Here is a 21,351-nt window from a genome sequence, read left to right on the forward strand (position 1 = left end):
TCTATAGCTTCTAATCTGTGTTTTCTGGGCTAAGAACTAGTCAAAACAGCCCAAAATTCGCCCCCAGCGTTTTTCTGCGTTTTCTGCACGTGGCGCATGTGACGCGTACGTGTCGGTCACGCGTTCGCGTCATTTGTGCAGATTCCAGTCCACGCGTTCCGTCAGGCACGTGATCGCGTCATTGCGATTTCCTCCATTCCGCGCGGTCGCGTGAGCCATGCGTCCGTGTCGGTATTCGCTGGTCATCTCCTTGGTTTCTTCTCTTTCTCTGCAGAAACTTTATCAAATCCATCCGAATGCTACCTAAAATGAATAAAATTGCACAAAACTCAAAATAGCATCCATAGTGGGTAAAATATAATTAATTCTTAATTAAACTCAACAAGTTAGATGCAAATTCACTAGGAAAAGATAGGAAATATGCTCACGCATCACAACACCAAACTTAAACTGTTGCTTGTCCTCAAGCAACCAAAAACTAATATAAGCTTAGGATGTGAATTTGCATGACAATGAGAGTTCGATTAAGCTCATGTCTCTTCTTATAGTGGGATTTACAACTGCAATCCTGAATAGTTTTAGCATATCACTTTATCCTTTGAAGTTCAGAATGATTGGCATCCATAGGAACTCAGAATCCAGATAATGTTATTGATTCTCCTAGTTTAGTATGTTGATTCTTGAACACAGCTACTTTATGAGTCTTGGCCATGACCCTAAGCATTTTGTTTTCCAGTATTACCACCGGATACATAAATGCCACAGACACATAACTGAGTGAACCTTTTCAGATTGTGACTCAGCTTTGCTGGAGTCCCCAGTTAGAGATGCCCAGAGTTCTTAAGCACACTCTTTTTGCTTTGGATCACGACTTTAACTGCTCAGTCTCAAGCTTTTCACTTGACACCTTCACGCTACAAGCACATGGTTAGGGATAGCTTGATTTAGCCGCTTAGGCCTGGATTTTATTCCTTTAGGCCCTCCTATCCATTAATGCTCAAAGCCTTGGATTCTTTTTACCCTTGCCTTTTAGTTAAAAGGGTTATTGGCTTTTTCTGCTTGCTTTTTCTTTTTCTTCTTTTTTTTTTCCGCAAGCTTTGTGTTTTTCACTGCTTTTTCTTGCTTCAAGAATCAATTTTATGATTTTTCAGATTATCAATAACATTTCTCTTTTTCATCATTCTTTCAAGAGCCAACAATTTTAACATTCATAAACTTCACTATCAAAAAGATGCACTGTTCAAGCATTCATTCAGAATCACAGAAAATACCACCACATCTAAGTAAATGAGACTACTCTAAAAATTAAATTCAAATTCTCATGCACTACATCTATTCTTCTTTCTTTCTGATTTCAAGCTTAGTGGGCAATACATGAGACATCTTTCAGAATTAAAGCACTTAACAGAAAAATTAAACTATAACCTATGAATCTACTAATAAAGGATCATGCAGCAAACAAAGCAAACTAGCAGAAAACCGGAACATACATAATAAAAGCGGGAAGGAAAAAAAATGAAAGGAACTCAACCACCTTAGTTATCTGAGCGGTCATTTTATTCTTCAGGTTGTGCTCCTTTGTGAAGATGATTCGCCTCCCTTTTGGTGCCATAGGAATAAACAGAAAACCCTTAAGCGAAGTGTCAACATCAAACTTAAAGGTTTGCTTGTCCTCAAGCAAAGAAGAATTGAAAATAGAAAGAGACAAATATTATTATGAAAGAAAAAGGAAAGGATAAAAGAACAGAGAGAATAGGGATTGGGAGAGAGAGAGAGAAAGAAAACTGGGTGGCGCAAACGACGCATTCGCGTACAGCACGCGATCGCATACGTCGCGCATTCTTCATAATGACGCGTTAGCGTCAGGCACACGTCCGCGTGCCCTGGATTTTGTGCGATTCGCGCGAAGCCAGCCGCGCGCCCGTGTGACTTTCTGTTCGCATGGCTTGGGAGCCAAATTCTCATACGATGCGTTCGCGTCTTGCACGCGCTTGTGTGGATGGCCGTATGTGCAACTGACGCGAACACATCAGTCACGCGTCCGCGTGACCAAATTTGTGCTTGTAGCACACTTCTTGCCCCAAGCCGGCACAACTCTCTGCCTAAACGCTCTTTTACGTCGAATTTGCAGGTCACACGTTCTCGTCGGTGACGCGCCCGCGTGAATGGCGAAAATCACAAACGACGTGAACGCGTGGGGTACGTGTTCGCGTGGGATCGTTTTTGCGAAAGGCATGAATCCAGCACCACTCCCGCGAAACTCTCTGTCAATTTTTATTTTTTACGCACACATGATTGACGCGTTCGCGTCAATGACGCTTGCGCGTCGTGTGCCTTGCCCGCTTTTTTTTTTTTTTTGAAATATAGCTTGAGGTGTTCGGTTCCTGGAAGAACATAGCTGCATGATCAGAAAATTTGTAAGAACTCAATAAAAATAAAATAAAGTAACTAAGAAAATGACTATTACAAAAAATAGCTTAGGATACGAAATTATCGGGTTGCCTCCCGACAAGCGCTTCTTTATCGTCACTAGCTTGACGGTAAGCTCCTCTAAGGAGGAGGATCATAGGGGCTCAGCTCTTCACCCCTTACTTTGTACTTCTTTCCTGTTTCTCCATAACGTAGCTCAATATGCTCCAGAGAGGATTCTGATTACTGTATAAACCCATGCTGGATTGCTGGTCAACACCACCTTCATTCCTGGGGAGAAACCTTCAGTGGGGATCTTTTTGTTTCTCCATCCTCTGGATATTTTTTTTCTTTTTGGGGACCTCCTCCTTGGTGGATGATGTAGTTCCAACACCAAACTTAGGTTTGATGTCAGGCGGAATTTTATCGGTTGTCACCACAGGAGGTTTGAGTTGCAAATTCTGCTGTGCATCATCAGGGAGTTCTTGAAGGTTTGGATCAATAAGCTCAGCCTGCATGCACCTCTCTTCTTCACCTGTTGAATGTACATCTTTGAAGACATGAAAGACCAGTTGCTCATTATGCACTCTAAGCACTAATTCACCCACTTCTACATCAATCAGAGCTCTTCCAGTGGCTAGGAATGGTCTTCCTAGAATTATAGAGGCATTCTCATCCTCCCCTGTATCAAGAATCACAAAATCTGCTGGGAGGAAGAAGTTACCCACTTTGACCAAGATATTCTCCACTAATCCGTATGCAGGCTTCATAGATTTGTCCGCCATCTGTAATGCTATCTTTGTGGGTTGTGCCTCTTGGATCTGCAGCTTCTTCATCACAGACAAGGGCATTAAATTGATGCTTGCTCCCAGATCACATAACGTTTTCTCAAAGGTTGTACTCCCGATGGTGCATGGAATTTGAAAGCTCCCTGGATCTGGCATCTTCTTTGGTAAGTTATTCTGAATGATGACACTGCATTCTTTAGTCAGGACCACTATCTCATTTCCCTTTAAAGGCTTCTTCTTTAACAACAGCTCCTTCATGAACTTGGCATAAAGGGGCATTTGTTCCAAAACCTCAGCAAAAGGAATATTGATTTGCAACTTCCTAAAGACTTCCAGGAACTTTGAAAACTGTTTGTCCTTGGTCTTCTTTTGAAGTCTCTGAGGATATGGCATTTTAGGCTTGTACTCAGGAGCCTTTGGCAATGTAGGATAAGTGTCAACAGAGTCTGGGAATGGGTTGTCTGCACGCTTTGGAGGGGTGTGCTCCACTTCTCCCTTCTTCTCCTCTGGAGCTTTCTTTTCAACTAGCTCTTCATTGGCCTTGGTCTCAGAGCCAGCTACTTTACCACTTCTCAATTGAATAGCCTTGCAATCTTCTCCCGGGTTCACCACTGTATCCTCTTGAAATGTACTTGCAGACCTCTCAAGTAATTGCTTTCTCAGTTGGCCCACTAGCACCTCTAAGTTTCTAATAGAGGCTCTGGTTTCCTGTATAACTTGTACTTCCGTACTTGCCACTTGTTCACTTATTACAGTGATAGCCTTGCATTCCTCTCTTGGATTTGGAATTGTGTTACCAGGAAGGCTATTAGTGGTCCTCTGATCAATTTCATTAACCTTTGTGGCTAATTCACCCATTTGAATCTCCAGGTTCTTGATGGATGCTCTGGTTTCCTATCTAAAATCTGTCAATATTGCTTCCAAATCATTGTTTTGCTGGAAACAGCCCTGAGAACTATTGTTGAAGTTCTGAGGTCTCTGAGGTTGGTCCCTCCACCCAAAGTTTGGGTGATTTCTCCATCCCTAGTTGTATGTCTTAGAATATGGATCATTGTTGGGATTCCTAGGGCCACTCCCCATGTAATTCACCTGTTCATAAGAAGGTTGAGCATAATCATGATTATCATTTTGAACAAAATTACCTGCCATATCATAGGAGATTTCTTGGGGTGGATTTTGAGTGTTGATGGCTGAGACTTGCATGTCACCCATCTGTTGAGTAAGTAGATTTATCTGTTGAGACATCAGCTTGTTCTGAGCAAGAAGAGCATTAACAGCTTCTACCTCCAACACGCCTCTCTTCTGAGGAGTCTTAGAGTTCACAGGATTCCTGTTAGATGAGTATAAATATTGGTTGCTTGCAACCAATTCAATAAGTTCAATAGTCTCCTCTGGTGTCTTCTTCTTGTGTATTGAACCACCTGCAGAGGTATCTAAGCTCATCTTGGACATCTCACCCAAGCCTTCATAAAAGATATCCAGTTGGGTCCATTTGGAGAACATGTCCGGAGGGCATTGCCTAGTCAGTAGCTTGTATCTCTCCCAGACTTCATAAAGTGTTTCTCCCTCCTTCTGTCTGAAGGTCTGAACCTCTAACCTAAGCTTAGTCAGCTTCTTTGGTGGGAAAAATTTAGTGAGAAACTCTGTAACAACCTTGTCCCAAGTATTCAGACTCTCCTTTGGTTGTGAATCTAGCCATAGCTTTGCTTTATCCCTCAGAGCAAACGGGAAAAGCATGAGTTTGTACACATCTGGGTTCACTCTATTTGTCTTCACAGTATCACATATCTGTAGAAAATCATATATAAATTGATTCGGGTCTTCGTGAGGAAGATCATGATACTGGCAATTTTGTTGCACCAGGGTGACCAATTGTGGCTTTAACTCAAAGTTGTTTGCAGTTATAGGAGGCACCACAATGCTCTTTCCATAAAGATCTGCAGTAGGAGTAGAATAAGAGCCAAGCACTCTCCTCTGTTGATCATCCCCATTCGGATTTATTACATTGGCATTAGCGTTATTATTTGCCATAGTGGATTCTGTAGTCTTGCAAAGTCTTGCTTGTTGTAAACGTCGCCTGAAAGTTCTTTCAGATTCAGGATAAAAGTCTAAGAGATGTTTTTTGTCTCTGTTCCTGCGCATACACAAGTAGAAAACAAGAAAAAATGGGACTCTCTACGTCAGAGTGCAGAGAAGTTCCTGTGAGGTAACCTGTGTAAAATAATAAAATAAAAATACTAAAAAAATTCAAAAATTTAAAAGAAAAAATAAACAGCAAGATTAAAATAAAATTAACTGGGTAACACCAAATTTAATTTCAGAAATTAAAGAAAAAATATTAATACTAAAATATTAAAAAAAATTTTATTAATAAAACAGAATTAAAATAAAATTAAAACTAAAAGAAATAAAATTAAAACTAAGGAAAACTGAATATATAAAGAAAGAAAACGAAAATGAAATAAAATAAAATAATTAAAAAAAACGACAGAAGGTTTGAAAAGAAATAAATAAAAAATGGATTAAATAAAACTAATAAAATAAAACAAAACGAAAGTGAAAACAAAAAAAATAAAAAAAAAGAACGAAAGTAAAAAAAAATAAAAAAGGAAAATGGGGTGGGGGGATGCTAACGAAAGAACAAAGAAAAGAAAAAAAAATTAAATATTACGGGAAGAAAAATAAACAAAAATAAAAAATAAAAATTATTAATAATAAAATAAAACTAATTAAAATCGAAACACCTAATCTAAATAATCAAACAACTAATAGTTGTTAATCATAGTCAATCTCTGGTAACGGCGCCAAAAACTTGGTGCGGTATTTATAACCCACTAACATAGGCTTAGTTAGACAAACAGAAAAGAGTAATTGAGAGTTCAAAAGCATTAAACAATAAAGAAGAGTTTGAAGACAGGCAGGTGAATAGGTGAGGAATAAAATATTGAGAAAGCAGTTAAAGCTTTAGAGTTATCTATCTATCCGGATTTATTTTTCTTACTAACTATTTTAATCATGCAAGATTTAATTTCATGGCAAACTATGTGACTAGACCCTACTTCTTTAGACCTTCCTAGTCTCCTCTAAAATTTATTAATCGCTAATTCCTTGGTCAATTAGTTCCAATTAGAGGGTGAGGCTCAATTTCTAGTTTATATGCCAAAAGAATCCTAATTATCCAAAAATAAGGGGATTATATGTCACGTATCCCGTTAAATACAAACAATTAGAAATTCAATATAATATGTTTTCAAGCTATCGTTCAAGTAAAGAGCTTTTCCAAGTTTTACAAGAACTCGATTAGAACATGGGTCATACTTCCGTTCCACCCAAATTCATAAATTAAAGAACGAAAATAATTATTGAAATATAAATCAAAACATGGATTAAATTAGAAAGATCAAACGAATAAATCCATACAAATAAACAGAGCTCCTAACCTTAACAATGGAGGATTAGTTGCTCATGGAATATGGAATGTAAATTTGTATAGAATAATGTTGTGGAATATGTTCTGCTATGTTCAGGAACCACCCTGTTGGGATCCCTTTTATAACTAATCCTAATAATTTAAAAATCAAATTTCTAAAATTAAAATTAAATTAATATCTTTTTCTAAAATAAGATTTGAATTTAAATTCGAATTAATTAACAAGTCTTCAGCTGATGGGTAGGGACCACTTGATTTGTCCATTCTGCAGCTTCTAATCTGTGTTTTCTGGGCTAAGAACTGGGTTAAAACAGCCCAAAATTCGCCCCCAGCGTTTTTCTGCGTTTTCTGCACGTGGCGCATGTGACGCGTACGCGTTGGTCACGCGTTCGCGTCATTTGTGCAAATTCCAGTCCACGCGTTCGCGTCATTGCGATTTCCTCTATTCTGCGCGGTCGCGTGAGCCATGCGTCCGCATCGGTATTCGCTGGTCATCTCCTTGGTTTCTTCTCTTTCTCTGCAGAAACTTCATCAAATCCATCCGAATGCTACCTAAAATGAATAAAATTGCACAAAACTCAAAATAGCATCCATAGTGGGTAAAATATAATTAATTCTTAATTAAACTCAACAAGTTAGATGCAAATTCACTAGGAAAAGATAGGAAAGATGCTCACGCATCAACTGGCGTTTAACGCCAGGAAAGGTATTAGAGCTGGCGTTAAACGCCAGATTTGGCACACAATGGGCATTTGAACGCCAGAATGGTGCAGGGACTCAAACTCCTTGACACCTCAGGATATGTGGGCCCCATAGGATCCCCACCTATCCCACCTCTTCTTCTCTCCTCTTCACACCTTTCCATAACACTCTTCTCCAAACACCCTTGACCAATCCCATCAATAACTCCTCCCAAACCCAACCCCTCATACACGGCTACCCTCTCTCCCTTACCCTATAAATACCACTCCTTACCACTTTCAATTTCACACATCATACATATTACACCCCACTTGGCCGAACCCTCTCCCCACCTCCATCTCCTTCATTTCTTCTTCTTCTTCTACTCATTTCTTTCTTCTTTTGCTCGAGGACGAGCAAACATTCTAAATTTGGTGTGGGAAAAGCTAAGATTTTTGTTTTTCCATACCCATTAATGGCACCTAAGGCCGGAGAAACCTCTAGAAAGAGGAAATGGAAGGCAATTGCTTCAACCTCCGAGTCATGGAAGATGGAGAGATTCATCTCAAAGGTGCATCAAGACCACATCTATAAAGTTGTGGCCAAATAAAAGGTGATCCCCGAGGTCCCCTTCAAGCCAAAAAAGAGTGAATATCCGGAGATCCGACATGAGATTCGAAGGAGAGGTTGGGAAATTCTCACCAACCCCATTCAACAAGTCGGGATCTTAATGGTTCAAGAGTTCTATGCTAATGCATGGATCACTAGAAACCATGACCAAGGTGTGAACCCGAACCCAAAGAATTGGCTCACAATGGTTCGGGAGAAATACTTGGATTTCAGTCCGGAAAATGTGAGGCTAGCATTCAACTTGCCAATGATGCAAGGAGATCCTTACCCTTTCACTAGAAGGGTCAACTTTGATCAAAGGTTGGACCAAGTCCTTTGGGACATTTGTGTGGAAGGCGCTCAATGGAAGAGAGATTCAAGAGGCAAGCCGGTTCAACTAAAAAGGCTTGACCTCAAACCCGTGGCTAGGGGATGGTTGGAGTTTATCCAACGCTCTATAATTCCTACTAGCAACCAGTCTGAAGTCACAATAGACCGGGCTATCATGATCCATAGTATCATGAATAGAGAAGAAGTAGAAGTTCATGAGATCATATCCCTAGAACTCTACAAGGTGGCGGACAAGTCTTCCACTTTGGCAAGGTTAGCCTTTCCTCATCTCATTTGTCACCTATGCAATTCAGCCGGAATTGCCATAGAGAGAGATATCCTCATTGAAGAGGACAAACCCATCACTAAGAAAAGAATGGAGCAAACAAGAGAGCCCACTCATGGACCTCAACAAGAGCATGAGGAAATTCCTCATCATGAAATTCCTGAGATGCCTCAAGGGATGCACTTTCCTCCACAAAACTATTGGGAGCAAATCAATACCTGCTTAGGAGAATTGAGTTCCAACATGGGACAACTAAGGATGGAGCACTAAGAGCATTCCCTCCTCCTCCATGAAATTAGAGAAGACCAAAGAGCCATGAGGGAGGAGCAGAAAAGGCAAGGAAGAGACATTGAGGAGCTCAAGCACTCCATAAAATCTTCAAGAGGAAGAACTAGCCGCCATCACTAAGGTGGACCCGTTCTTTAATTTCCTTGTTCTTATTTTTCAGTTTTTCAAAAATTATGCTTTATGTTTTATCTATGTTTGTGTCTTTATTACATGATCATTAGTGTCTAGTGTCTATGTCTTAAAGCTATGAATGTCCTATGAATCCATCACCTTTCTTAAATGAAAAATGTTTTTAATTGTAAAAGAACAAGAAGTACATGATTTCGAATTCTATCTTGAAATTAGTTTAATTATTTTGATGTGGTGGCAACACCTTTTGTTTCTAAATGAATGCTTGAACAATGCATATTTTTGAATTTGTTGTTTATGAATGTTAAAATTGTTGGCTCTTGAAATAATAATGAAAAGGAGAAATGTTATTGATAATCTGAAAAATCATAAAATTGATTCTTGAAGCAAGAAAAAGCAGTGAATAGACAAAGCTTGCGAAAAAAAAAGAAGAAGAAAGAAAAAGAAAAAGCAAGCAGAAAAAGCCAATAGCCCTTTAAACCAAAAGGCAAGGGTAAAAAAGATCCAAGGCTTTGAGCATTAATGGATAGGAGGGCCCCAAAGGAATAAAATCCTGGTCTAAGCGGCTAAACCAAGCTGTCCCTAACAACGTGCTTGTGGCGTGAAGGTGTCAAGTGAAAAGCTTGAGACTGAGCGGTTAAAGTCGTGGTCCAAAGCAAAAAAAAAAAAGAGTGCGCTTAAGAGCTCTGGACACCTCTAACTGGGGACTCTAGCAAAGCTGAGTCATAATCTGAAAAAGGTTCACTCAATTATATGTCTGTGGCATTTATGTATCTGGTGTTAATACAGGAAAACAAAATGCTTAGGGTCACAGCCAACACTCATAAAGTAGTTGTGTTCAAGAATCAACATACTAAACTAAGAGAATCAATAACACAATCTGAATTCTGAGTTCCTATAGATGCCAATCATTCTGAACTTCAAAGGATAAAGTGAGATGCCAAAACTATTCAGAAGCAAAAAGGCTACAAGTCCCTCTCATCTAATTGAAGCTAATCTTCATTGATAAGTTTGGAATTCATTGTATATTCTCTTCTTTTTATCCTATTTTGTTTTCAGTTGCTTGGGGACAAGCAACAATTTAAGTTTGGTGTTGTGATGAGCAGATAATTTATACCCTTTTTGGCATTGTTTTTACATAGTTTTTAGTATGTTTTAGTTACTTTTTATTATATTTTTATTATTTTTTATTCAAAAATCATATTTCTAGACTTTACTATGAGTTTGTGTGTTTTTCTGTGATTTCAGATATTTTCTGGCTGAAATTGAGGGACCTGAGCAAAAATCTGATTCAGAGGCTGAAAAAGGACTGCAGATGCTGTTGGATTCTGACCTTCCTGCACTCAAAGTGGATTTTCTAGAGCTACAGAAGCCCAATTGACGTGCTCTCAATTGCTTTGAAAAGTAGACATTCTAGGCTTTCCAGAAATATATAATAGTTTATACTTTGCCCGAGATTTGATGGCCCAAACTGGCGTTCAAAGACAGCCTAAAACATCTTGGCGTAAAACACCCAAACTGGCACCAGAATTGGAGTTAAACGCCCAAACTGGCACCAAAGCTGGTGTTTAACGCCAGGATCAGCCTATGCACGAAAAAGCTTCAATGCTCAGCCCAAGCACACACTAAGTGGGCCCCGGAAGTGGATTTCTGCACTATCTACACTTAGTTACTCATTTTCTGTAAACCCTAGTTACTAGTTCAGTATAAAAACTACTTTTAGGGATTTATCTTTTATCCTTTTATCTTATGTTTTCATAGACCATTGTTCACGTTTGGAGGCTGGCCTCACAGCCATCCCTAGATCTCTTTTCACTTATGTATTTTCTACGGTGGAGTTTCTACACCCCATAGTTTAAGGTGTGGAGCTCTGCTGTTCTTCATGAATTAATACAAGTACTATTGTTTTTCTATCCAATTCACGCCTACTTCTTCTCCAAGATATACTCTCGTACTTAATTCAGTTAAGTCAGAATGAAGGGGTGACCCACGACAATCACCCAATCTTCGTTACTCGCTTAGCCAAGATCGCGTGCCTGACAACCACAAAGCGATCTACATGATGTTCAACGTAGTCATTGGACGACAGCTGGAGTATACTCTCTTGGATATCTAATACACGGACCGAGTCCGTGAGATTAGTATCTTTGTGGTATAGGCTCGAACCATTAGCAGCATTCCTGAGATCCGGAAAGTCTAAACCTTGTCTGTGGTATTCCGAGTAGGATCTGGGAAAGGATGACTGTGACGAGCTTCAAACTTGCGAATGTTGGGCGCAGTGACAGTGTGCAAAAGGACAATGGTCCTATTCCGACGCTAGCGGGAACCAACAGATGATTAGCCGTACGGTGACAGCGCATATGGATTTGTTTTCATCCGAGAGGGTCATACAGCTTGCCATGGAAAGAGGTAAAGCATGGTTGGAAGAAGGCAGTAGAAAAGCAGAAGTTTAGAAGCAACAAAGCATCTCCAGACGCTTATCTGAAATCCCTACTAATGAATTACATAAGTATCTCTATCTTATTTTCTGTTTTATTTATATTTTAATTATCAAAACCTCATAATCAATTGAATCCCCTACTTGACTTTTTTTCCGATATTTGGGGATGACAAAGTGGGATTAACTTTTCTTAATTACCATGTTTGTGGTCCACGACTTAGATAGGAAACTTTAACTCTCAATCCTTGCCAAGATATCTTTTAGCACTTGAATTTCTTTGTTTGCTCTTTACTTTCTTTCAATTTAATTTCTTGTCTTTTGCTTTCAAACCCCTTTTTTTTCATAACCAATGATGTGCACACCTCACTGCAATTTCTTTGAGAGACGTCCCGGGATTTAAAACTCCTGGTGTTTATTGAATTAAATTTATGACAACAAACTAAAATCTAACACAAGTTAATTTGTTGGTTTGGAACTATATTTGTGATGAGATTCCTTTTGAGAAATTTTGAACCAACATTTGACCCGCATCATAACATTGCGTAATTAGATGCACGTGTAAAATTACTTTACATTGACAGTACATCAAAATTAAATTCTAACTTTATATCTTTATATTTGTTTAGTTAATAAAAGAACACTACAAGATTCAATCTTATTTGTGGCGGTTTTTTTCTTGGTTTGTGTGAGTTTTCCAAACCTCTAAAATTTGAGGTGCCACGAGCTTATTTGTAGCGGTTTTATAGAACCCCACGGCGTAATTTAGTGGCGATTCTTTGTCTGCTTTGTGGGGTTCTGAGTTAAATTTTTTGGAGGTTTTTTTAAATTTTTATGGTGGTTTAAACCCTCACCCCACAAAAACTGAATTTTCAAATAAACAAATTGCAGCAAACTGAATGGTATAAATCACTATTATTGGTTGAACAAATAACATCAATCAAATCAAAGATTATTTAACTTTAACGAAATTTAAATATTATAATTTGATCTTTGTTTATGAATTAAAAATAAAATTCCCCATGAGTTAAATGAATTTAACCTACAATAACTAAATTTAACTTGCACAATTTCATACTACTACTAAACTACTATTATACATTTAGACAATCAAATCAAATCAATGGAGAATATAAATGTCATAATTATCATAGTAATTAGTATTCACAATGTACAACAGCATCATGTAGATACTTTTTGAAAAACTACTTTATAGCAAATTTTTAATTTTGAGCATTGCAAAGAAAAGAGATACATAACTAGCCATATTACTAAGCACATTGATCAACCATAACTACACAAGTTTATACAAATAATTAAAATGTTAATTAATACATTATTCACGATCATCAAATTGAAGTTAATTGAATTAGATAATTATGTTTTTAATTTACTTTTTTTTATGAAAATTAATTATTAGCTCCCAACTTTAAATCCTTTTGCTTATTCTACATTTCACTATGTGGAATTATACCTTTGTATTCAACCCAAGGCCTGGAAAGAATATAATAGGAAAAGAATAGTCAAGGTTACTAAAGGTTAGATGTATGTAATAACAAAACGCTTAAAACACTCAAAAAAAAAAAAAGGCAAAGTGCTTACCAAAGATTGGATACCAAAAATAATGAAAAGCAGTCCACGTGAAAAGTATTAAAGTAAAACATTTAGATAACATACATACACAACTTAATACTACACCAACAGTATGGTAAATCAGAATTGCACATTACAACCTAATCTCTACAAGCTAAGTAGATAAAAAGGAACAGAAACTAATACCATTTTTTTAGATATTTGAGATGCTAAACTCTTTCCTCCGATAACAACAGTAGTAGTGCATAATGCTTGTCCCCTGTGTTATCTTGAATCTCAAAACTATCTTCCTTTCTTGTTTCACATACGAAAGTAGTATCATTAGACTGAACTATTTTCTCATAATGCTTGTATTTATCACCCTTGTCTTCTTCTAATTGTTTCACTTTGGCTACATTGGACTATGTTTGATTCCTATTGAGGAAAAGGTGTTTGGTTCACATGTATGGAACATATTGCTTACATATATATATTTGCAGAAATCATGTCTATGTAGAATTCCAGCATAATATTCAAAAAACATATCCCATCTTGGGAGACAGAAGGAAAAATAATCAAAATCTTTAAAGAATTAGGTTGATACTAAATCATAGAAAGAAAAATTAAGAGTATAAACTTACAGAATCCCTCCAAGAACGACACCAATTGTAGCAAGATGAAATAGAACAAAGTTATGGCTAGTGAAGAATAAAGCAATCTCTAAGAATGGAGCATCTGCAAAGGAAAAAATGTTCTATAACTACACTCACCTGGCTCGTCACCTGTGCCAAAAAAGGATTCAAGATCGTCCATGCCATTTGATTGGTTCATCTTGCAGCCGGAACTCCTTTATTGTTTTTTATCTTTGCAGCTAAGTTTCGTTTAGTGTCACCAATATTTATATTGGCCTTTCTGGTAGCATTATTCTGCATCTTTCCCATGGCAAATTCCTCAAGTTCATCTATCAATGATACATTTGAGCTATTAACTGCATAAAACATAATTAAGAAAAATGCTTAGTAATGATAGAAACAAAGATAGGTAGTGGTAGTCTTTAGCTCAAACATTCAGAAAAATCTTTATTTGAGTATGTGACATTTGTTGCCTTAGGTGGAGGTTTTAGTATTGGGGAAGCACCGAGCTGTCTCTTGTACCTTTGAAATTATTCCACTTATCAATCTATTCCAAAGAGTCAAAGAATGATTCTAAAGATGCTGCGCGTGAAGTGGTTTCAAACACTAAAAATGGATCATCATGAGAGGCGGCAGTAGATTTGTTTGAAGTGACGGTTTGTTTAGGAGACTTATTACTTGCTCTTCTGAAAAATACAAAATAAACGAGACAAGAGAGGGAATAAAAAAGCATGAAGAGATTGTTAGACTAAATAGATGGATAAGTTCGACACACCTATCAACAAAGAAAGCCAAAAAATTTGCATGCATTTAATTTTAACTTAAGTGATAAGTAGCTTAAATCACTAGTAAAAGTAAAATGGTATATTGCAGTATAGTACCAAGTAATTTGCCAGAATTCTTTTTTTCAAATCAATTTTGCTTCTGCTTCACTCAATTCTTCAGCATCCCTTATCGGTGAAATCATGAAGCACGAGTGAAAAAAAAAACTTCTATTCAGTTGCAAGTTTATATTCCTTACAAAATTATCAGTAATTAACTAACAAAGAATGAACAATCACCCGTCTCCAAATATAGCATCTTTCAAGGACCAAATTCCAAACCCAAAGAACAAAAATATTGTAATATGCTGACTCCATTTACGTGAAATCTGTGAAATTCCAAAAAGATCAGCACCCCAGAAAACTAAAAATAAATAAAACAAATGTGAAATTTACACAACTAGAAAATTGCTTCATACAGACAGATTTACAGACAGATTTGGTCTTTATTACAGACGGATTTTTGGTTACCGACGAAATTACCGACGGATTTTGTCCCTCTGTAAAAGTCTCGTCGGAAATTATTTACCAACGGATTTTTTTCCGTCGGAAAATTACCGACGGATTTTTACCAGTTATCGACGGATTTTCCCTCTGTAAATTCTCCATCCATTTCTCGACGACGACAAACTTTCCGACGGATTTTTTGTCGGTAATTACAGACGAATTTTCCAACAGATTTTCCGTCTGTAATTACAGACAAATTTTCCGACAGATTTTTCGTCTGTAATTACAGACAAATTTTTCGACGGATTTTTCGTCGATAATTGGCCACAAATTTTCCGACAGATTTTTCGTCTGTAATTGAAACCTTGGAAAATCATCCCACACTCTGAATACAGATAGAAAATTCATCTGTAAATTTGTCAGTAAAGTAAAATAGAATTTTTTTTAGATTTTTCCATTGCAAAATAAACTTGTTTTCATATAAAATAAATATAAATTTAAACAAGTTCATCATATTATCAAGTGAAAAAAGAAATACTATAAACAAGCAAGTCAATATAATTTATTTACGTCATATAATTTACATCATATAATGAATATCATTTACATCATTCCACTCTCATACAACTTCATTCATCAAATTAATCTAATTACTTTATAAAAATAACTTACTCACATGAATTGGAACAATAAAGTTAAAAGTATTATCAAATTATGTGTCAGTTGTTGAAGTAGAAGTAATGCCTCAGGTATTAATCTTGTAGTCAAAGCTTTTCTAGTTGGTGATACAGCCAATGCTTGCTGGCGATGAACTTGGTTTTCTGACTCTGAATTGGAAATTTTTTCCTCCAATCTATATAAAGAAAATTATAGAAAATCTAAAGACTGGAAAATTATTTTTTTCAAAGAAATAAGAATTGGTAAAAACTCACCAGAGCTTAGAGCATAATTTATATAGCATAACATAATAATTGATGGAATATATTTTAATATATACAAGTTTAGAACCTGAGTTCAAGTTGTGTAAGCTTTAATCTACTTGACTCTAATTGCTGCACATAAGCCTGCTCCATAGACAGTAAGAAAAATGCACTTATTATTCATTTTTCTGAGCAATAATGTGGATGATCAATCACCTTAAGAAGCTCTGATGAACGGAATCCACCTAGCCACATGAAGCATCTTTCTGCAGGTGTCTTCCATGTTCCGAAAAGTATGTGAAATACATCTGCCTTGGCCCCTATGGTTTTTAACTGAAATAGTTCATCAGGATGTGCCAAGACACCATCAATAAGAAGATTCAATTCATTATCACCCATTTGAGAATTTATGGCTGATCTTAGGTCACTAATCAGCCGTTGATGTGATTAATCCAGCACGCATAGTCCATATCAAATGCTAAGGCACCTAATCTATGAACATTTCAAACCAAGAGATTAATTTTTGAAGCTCATTGAACTCGACAACAAGTATTCTATCTAGCTCTTCATAACTAAAATATTAGCCTAATTATCATTCAGTGATTATTTATGCAAGGGGAACCTAGAATGGAAAAGTTTCCATTCATCTCTAATCTCTCCATCAGCAGAAAATACACAAACCTAACAATTTTTTATTTTGTTCCACAAGACATCAACAAGATCAGTCACAACTCAGATAAACATTCTCTGGCTTATTTATAAACATTACCATTTCCGACAACTGCGCAAGTAGGATCCCCCACAGTTCCAGTTGCAGCAAATACACCCTAAAGGAAACATCATCCCATGGACATAATGGTAAGCAGAAATAACAACAAAACCATATTAAACAGTACAACCTCTAAAATCAAATTAAGACCTGCTGACGTGCGCGTTGAAGTTCTTACTCTAATTGTGCAAGCCTAACTCTACTATTCTCCAATTGCTGCACATATGCCTATTGAAAAACCAACACATATCAATCATTCAATGGTTGGGGGCTTAAGTTTAGGTTCAATTGAGCAATCTAAGATATCAGGTTGGGAGCAATTAATTTACCTTCTTCCTCAATCGAATCTTTCTAGCAGCCTCACAATTCTGAGCCAGTCTATGAAGAGTCTAGAAAAATGTTTATATAAAAATGTAAGAATCAGTACTACCAATGAAACAGAAATTGAAATAGTAAGCACAAGCAGTAGAACACAAACAATGAAACAAACCTTTTGATCCTCATGTTTAAGCTTAGTTTGATCATTGGAGTCCACAACTACAAGTTCTCCATTTCCGGCCCTATTATTGCACTACACACAGTTGAGAAGAGAAATAGAAACACTCATGTAAGATTCAAAAGAATAAACAAAACATGCACTTGTTTGTGTAAACAGAGGAATTTTGAGAGATACATGGGTTTTATCATCGGTCTGTTGACTATTGTCAGCCATGGATGATTCGGACCGAGTCCCAAAATGCCCCTTCTGCTGGAACAAATGATGCTGCTGCTGCTGTTGCCCTGTCTCAACGTAACAACCTGAAGAAGCAAGGTTCTATAGAAACACAACATTTCAGATAAGGTTCTTCGAAATCCAACTACAAGAGAGAGTGTGTGAGTGTGTTCATACGGTGTTGAATGTCCCGTACTGCAAGTTACTTGAGGCAACATCAACATTGTTCAACTTGGCAGTGAAGGAAGGAGAAGCTGAAAATAATAGTAAAATAATGCAGAGGATATTTGATAAATAAGAGAGTGAATGAGTGAGAGATAAGAGAGTGAGAAAGAGAGTAACTTGAGGTTAAATCAAAGGCATGATGATAGTGCTGTTGTTGAAAGACCAACATAAAAAAAGAATAATCCTTCAAGGCTTGTCATACTAGATGGAATTTTTAAAAGGATAAAAGTCAAACGACACCAGAGACATATTAAAAGAAAAGAAGCAGCACAAAAATATTCAACATGGAAATAATATATTTGAATGAGAAATTAGAGAAAGTTGAAGGCATAAAATAAGTGGCAAGCTATACTTAGACTTAATCCATCAAGCAAAACAAGAAAGATTCCATGAAGAAGTGCATATTCAGGACCTAAGGTTTCTTCCATTACATCCAAAAAGTCAACCTAAGAAATGAGATCTCTCACAGTAAGCCTTCTGCTAGGATGTAATTAGTTGAACCACTGAAAAGAAAAGTTATGTAATGAATACAAGCTAAATAACACTATATATAAATTTGATCTGATGGAATTGATTGGAGAAAAAAAAGGCATAAACACCATTAACAAAATTAACTGCATATATCAAGATAATATACCTAAAAAAAACTTATCATAGCATTATCAACTTCCAGGAGCCTTTCATGATAATCTTCCTTTACGTTTCCCGCATTTTTAAGCTTGGAAATTCTGTAAATAAATCAAATAAACCAAATATTAAATATCTGCATATCTAAATTTGTATCCTGTAACAGTAAAGGCTTAGAAAGGTACCTTTTCAGCGCAATGCCTTCAAGCTCATTTAGTAAAGGTTTAGAGAGGTATCTTTTATTTTCACAAAATTCTAAAAATAGAAAATACTGAAAATGAAAACACAAACCAAACACACCTAATTTTCTTTGCAGGGAACATAAAAACAGTGATCATCAATCCTATATAAAGAAAAAAGTGGTGCTACTTGATACATCATGAGTCTAAAAGGAAGTTAAAAACAGAATATCAGTATGACTTAACTTACTAGCGTCCTTTCTGGCTCCAACACACTATTCAGTCTCTTAAGTACACTATCATCAGCCAAAGATATCTCATCAACAAGAAAGAGATCACCCCCTCTCATTGCTTTTACAAGGGGACCATCCTGCCATTCAAATATGCTCTGCCACTTCTTGTGCAAGACATCGAGCTCAAACTTTAACTCCTCAAAAGCACAAAGATCATCCCTGCTTACATCAGGAATCTAAATTTGACCTTCTTTATAGCCATTAAGCATATCAAGGGTTGAGGTAGCTTGCTCTATGTCAGAAGAAACTAACTATAGAAGAGAACAAGAAATCAGTATTTATGCTACAAATGACTTGGACTAAGAAAAATGGGTACAGAAAATAAAACTATTGCAGAAAACAATGTGAATACAGCAAAACTAGGTCTCAGGTCTCTTACTACATAATTAAAACAAAACTTTGAAATTTATCATCTGAACCAAGTGGTTAACAATAACAGAAAAATAGCACTCACGGGCTCTTCAAGAAAGTATCTAAATCCCTCTAGCTTCTTCAGTTGTTCAACAATCTCTTTATAGTTAGAAATCAGTCTAGATCTCTCTCTTAGAGGACGGAATCCCTGGAAGACATCATTCTAGTTAGCACCACAGCTAATAATAGTATTTGAGCTCAAATGTCCTAAAAACTAAATAAATTGAAGGGAAAAATATGTACCACAATGAAGTAAGATGTTTCTGTATGCTTATGATAGTTCAAAATATGTAACTTCAATTGCAAATAGGCACTTAGTAACTGGCATACAATAGTCTTCCCTCCACCCGTTTCACCAACAAGCAATACAGGTTCACGTAATTGAAAGCAGCGCTCCACAAGGAAGAACAACTTTTGCATGCTTTTGGCCAAGAATACACTACACATTGAAAAAACCTCACATATTCTTTACTCTCCAATATATATTAAAACATTACAAGTAATAAATTACCAGCATCTGGGGAACAAAACTACTTTGTCCAAAGGGGAACAAATTCAGCATTCATGGGTCACACACAGTCAAATAATCAAATAAGTGAAATGAAAATTCTACTAATACTTCAAACGCAAAACTATCGAGAAGAAGCATGCATTACCAGAGAAGAAGCCATTAACTAAATTAAATTTCTGTTCTAGACATTTCACAGCTATTCACAGCAATCCAGATTAACAATTTAAACATTTCACAGCTATTCAAAATCAAAACCTAATCTAATCCTATTTTAACGACCTAAAAATCCACTAATCAGAAAACAAATCTAACTAAACTAATTACTAAAATCAAACTAACTAAACAAAATTAATTAAACTCAATAGAAATTAAAAGAATTTTGAAACCAAAACCTGGAAGCAGAGACAATCAAAACAGGGTAGAGGGAAAGAAGGATGCCCAGGTCTATACAGTTCGAACAGGGTGAAAGAGAGAAGTGGAACCGCGGCTGACGGTGGAACCAATTTTGGCCGCCACGAAGCTAGGGCTTGCGCGAAGGTAGCTGCGGCATTGACTGGAGGAGATGATGGCTATAGCGTTGAGAAGATATGTGAGCCAAAACTGAGGGGGATAAAAGGAGAGAGAGAGGCGCGGCGGTGGTGGAGCTTGAGCTTGCTTTGTTCTGCGAACGAGAAAGAACGAGAGAGACATGGGCTGTGTTCTACTGGTTCAGTGTTTAAAGAAGAGGAGAAGAAGGAGAAAATAGCTGCGGCGGTTAGGGTGGCCGGCGGTGGCGCTGTGGGTGAGGAAAGGAGAAGAAGAAGCTCGTCGGCGGTGGCGCTGTGGGGAATGCTAGGTTTGATTTGTGTGCTGTGAATGAATGGAGCTCGGGAATAAACTTAACCCCAACGATCAAAACCTAAAATATCAACATTTCCGACGGAAATATTAACTATTTTCCGTCTGTAATTATTTTTCATAGAAAAAAATTAATTTTTATGACGGAATTATCGACGGATTTTCTTTTCCGTTTGTAATTTATGCTAATTCATTTTTTTTCTGACAAAAAATCCCTCTGAATTTCCGTCTGTATTTCTGTGGGATAAAATTCGTCGAAAATTTCTGTCTGTAATAACTAGTTTTCTAGTAGTGTTAATCAAACAATAGCTGGATCTCAAATACAATTGTTGATAATATCTCAATATATGCAACATACTGACTAATAGAAGGATAGAAACGTACTAATGATGCTAAGAACAAACACATAACTAGCAAACAATGCTTACCAAATTTGGAGTAGCCTAACTAACTAAGACAGAGAGAATTGTGAAGTTCCACAACATATTGACTAATAGAAGTAACTAATTACACTTACTTTTCTAAGTTTTGGTTTAAATAAAATCAGTATCATGTTATATTTACATTTTTGTTTAGTGTTATATTTTACAAATAAAAGTCAAATTAAATTTCATAAGAAACAAAATGGTATATAAGATCAGAATTTACTTTGTAAATTGAACCTAATCTTCCTTCTCCTAGCTTATTGGAATCATTGAAGTAATTTGTTGCTTGTTCAAGAACTTCATATGACATATTTAGTAATAGTCACCTGCCAAAACAGAACATTAAATTAAATATGTATATTTTGAATGAGAGACATGAACATTACCATGTTTGTTTCAAACAACTACTATGTTATATGCTAAAATTTTTCTACCAACTTTGATAAGCAAAAATGGTACATCTTGAAGGCATACAAAAGACAACTATTTTGCATTCTGAAAATTGAATCGACAAAGTACTAAACACTTAATTTATAGATATATCTCAACAAATCTACATCAATAAAGGAGAATAGCCTCTAAT

The 21,351-nt window shown here is 36.5% G+C and overlaps 1 protein-coding gene across 1 annotated transcript; it reads right to left on the minus strand.

Moving 5' to 3' along the window:
• Positions 1-15,399: 15,399 nt before the first annotated feature.
• Positions 15,400-17,599, minus strand: LOC140178832 (transcription factor TGA2.3-like). The gene is made up of 5 exons (XM_072216088.1): positions 17,222-17,599; positions 17,039-17,119; positions 16,878-16,937; positions 16,699-16,776; positions 15,400-16,606 (listed from the first exon to the last, which is right to left on the minus strand). Exons 1-4 carry the CDS (start codon positions 17,258-17,260, stop codon positions 16,723-16,725), a joined length of 234 nt encoding a protein of 77 aa, XP_072072189.1. The 5' UTR covers positions 17,261-17,599; the 3' UTR covers positions 15,400-16,606; positions 16,699-16,722.
• Positions 17,600-21,351: the final 3,752 nt, after the last annotated feature.

The sequence above is a fragment of the Arachis hypogaea genome, chromosome 14 (genome assembly GCF_003086295.3).
Source record: "Arachis hypogaea cultivar Tifrunner chromosome 14, arahy.Tifrunner.gnm2.J5K5, whole genome shotgun sequence".
Classification (NCBI taxonomy): domain Eukaryota; kingdom Viridiplantae; phylum Streptophyta; class Magnoliopsida; order Fabales; family Fabaceae; genus Arachis; species Arachis hypogaea.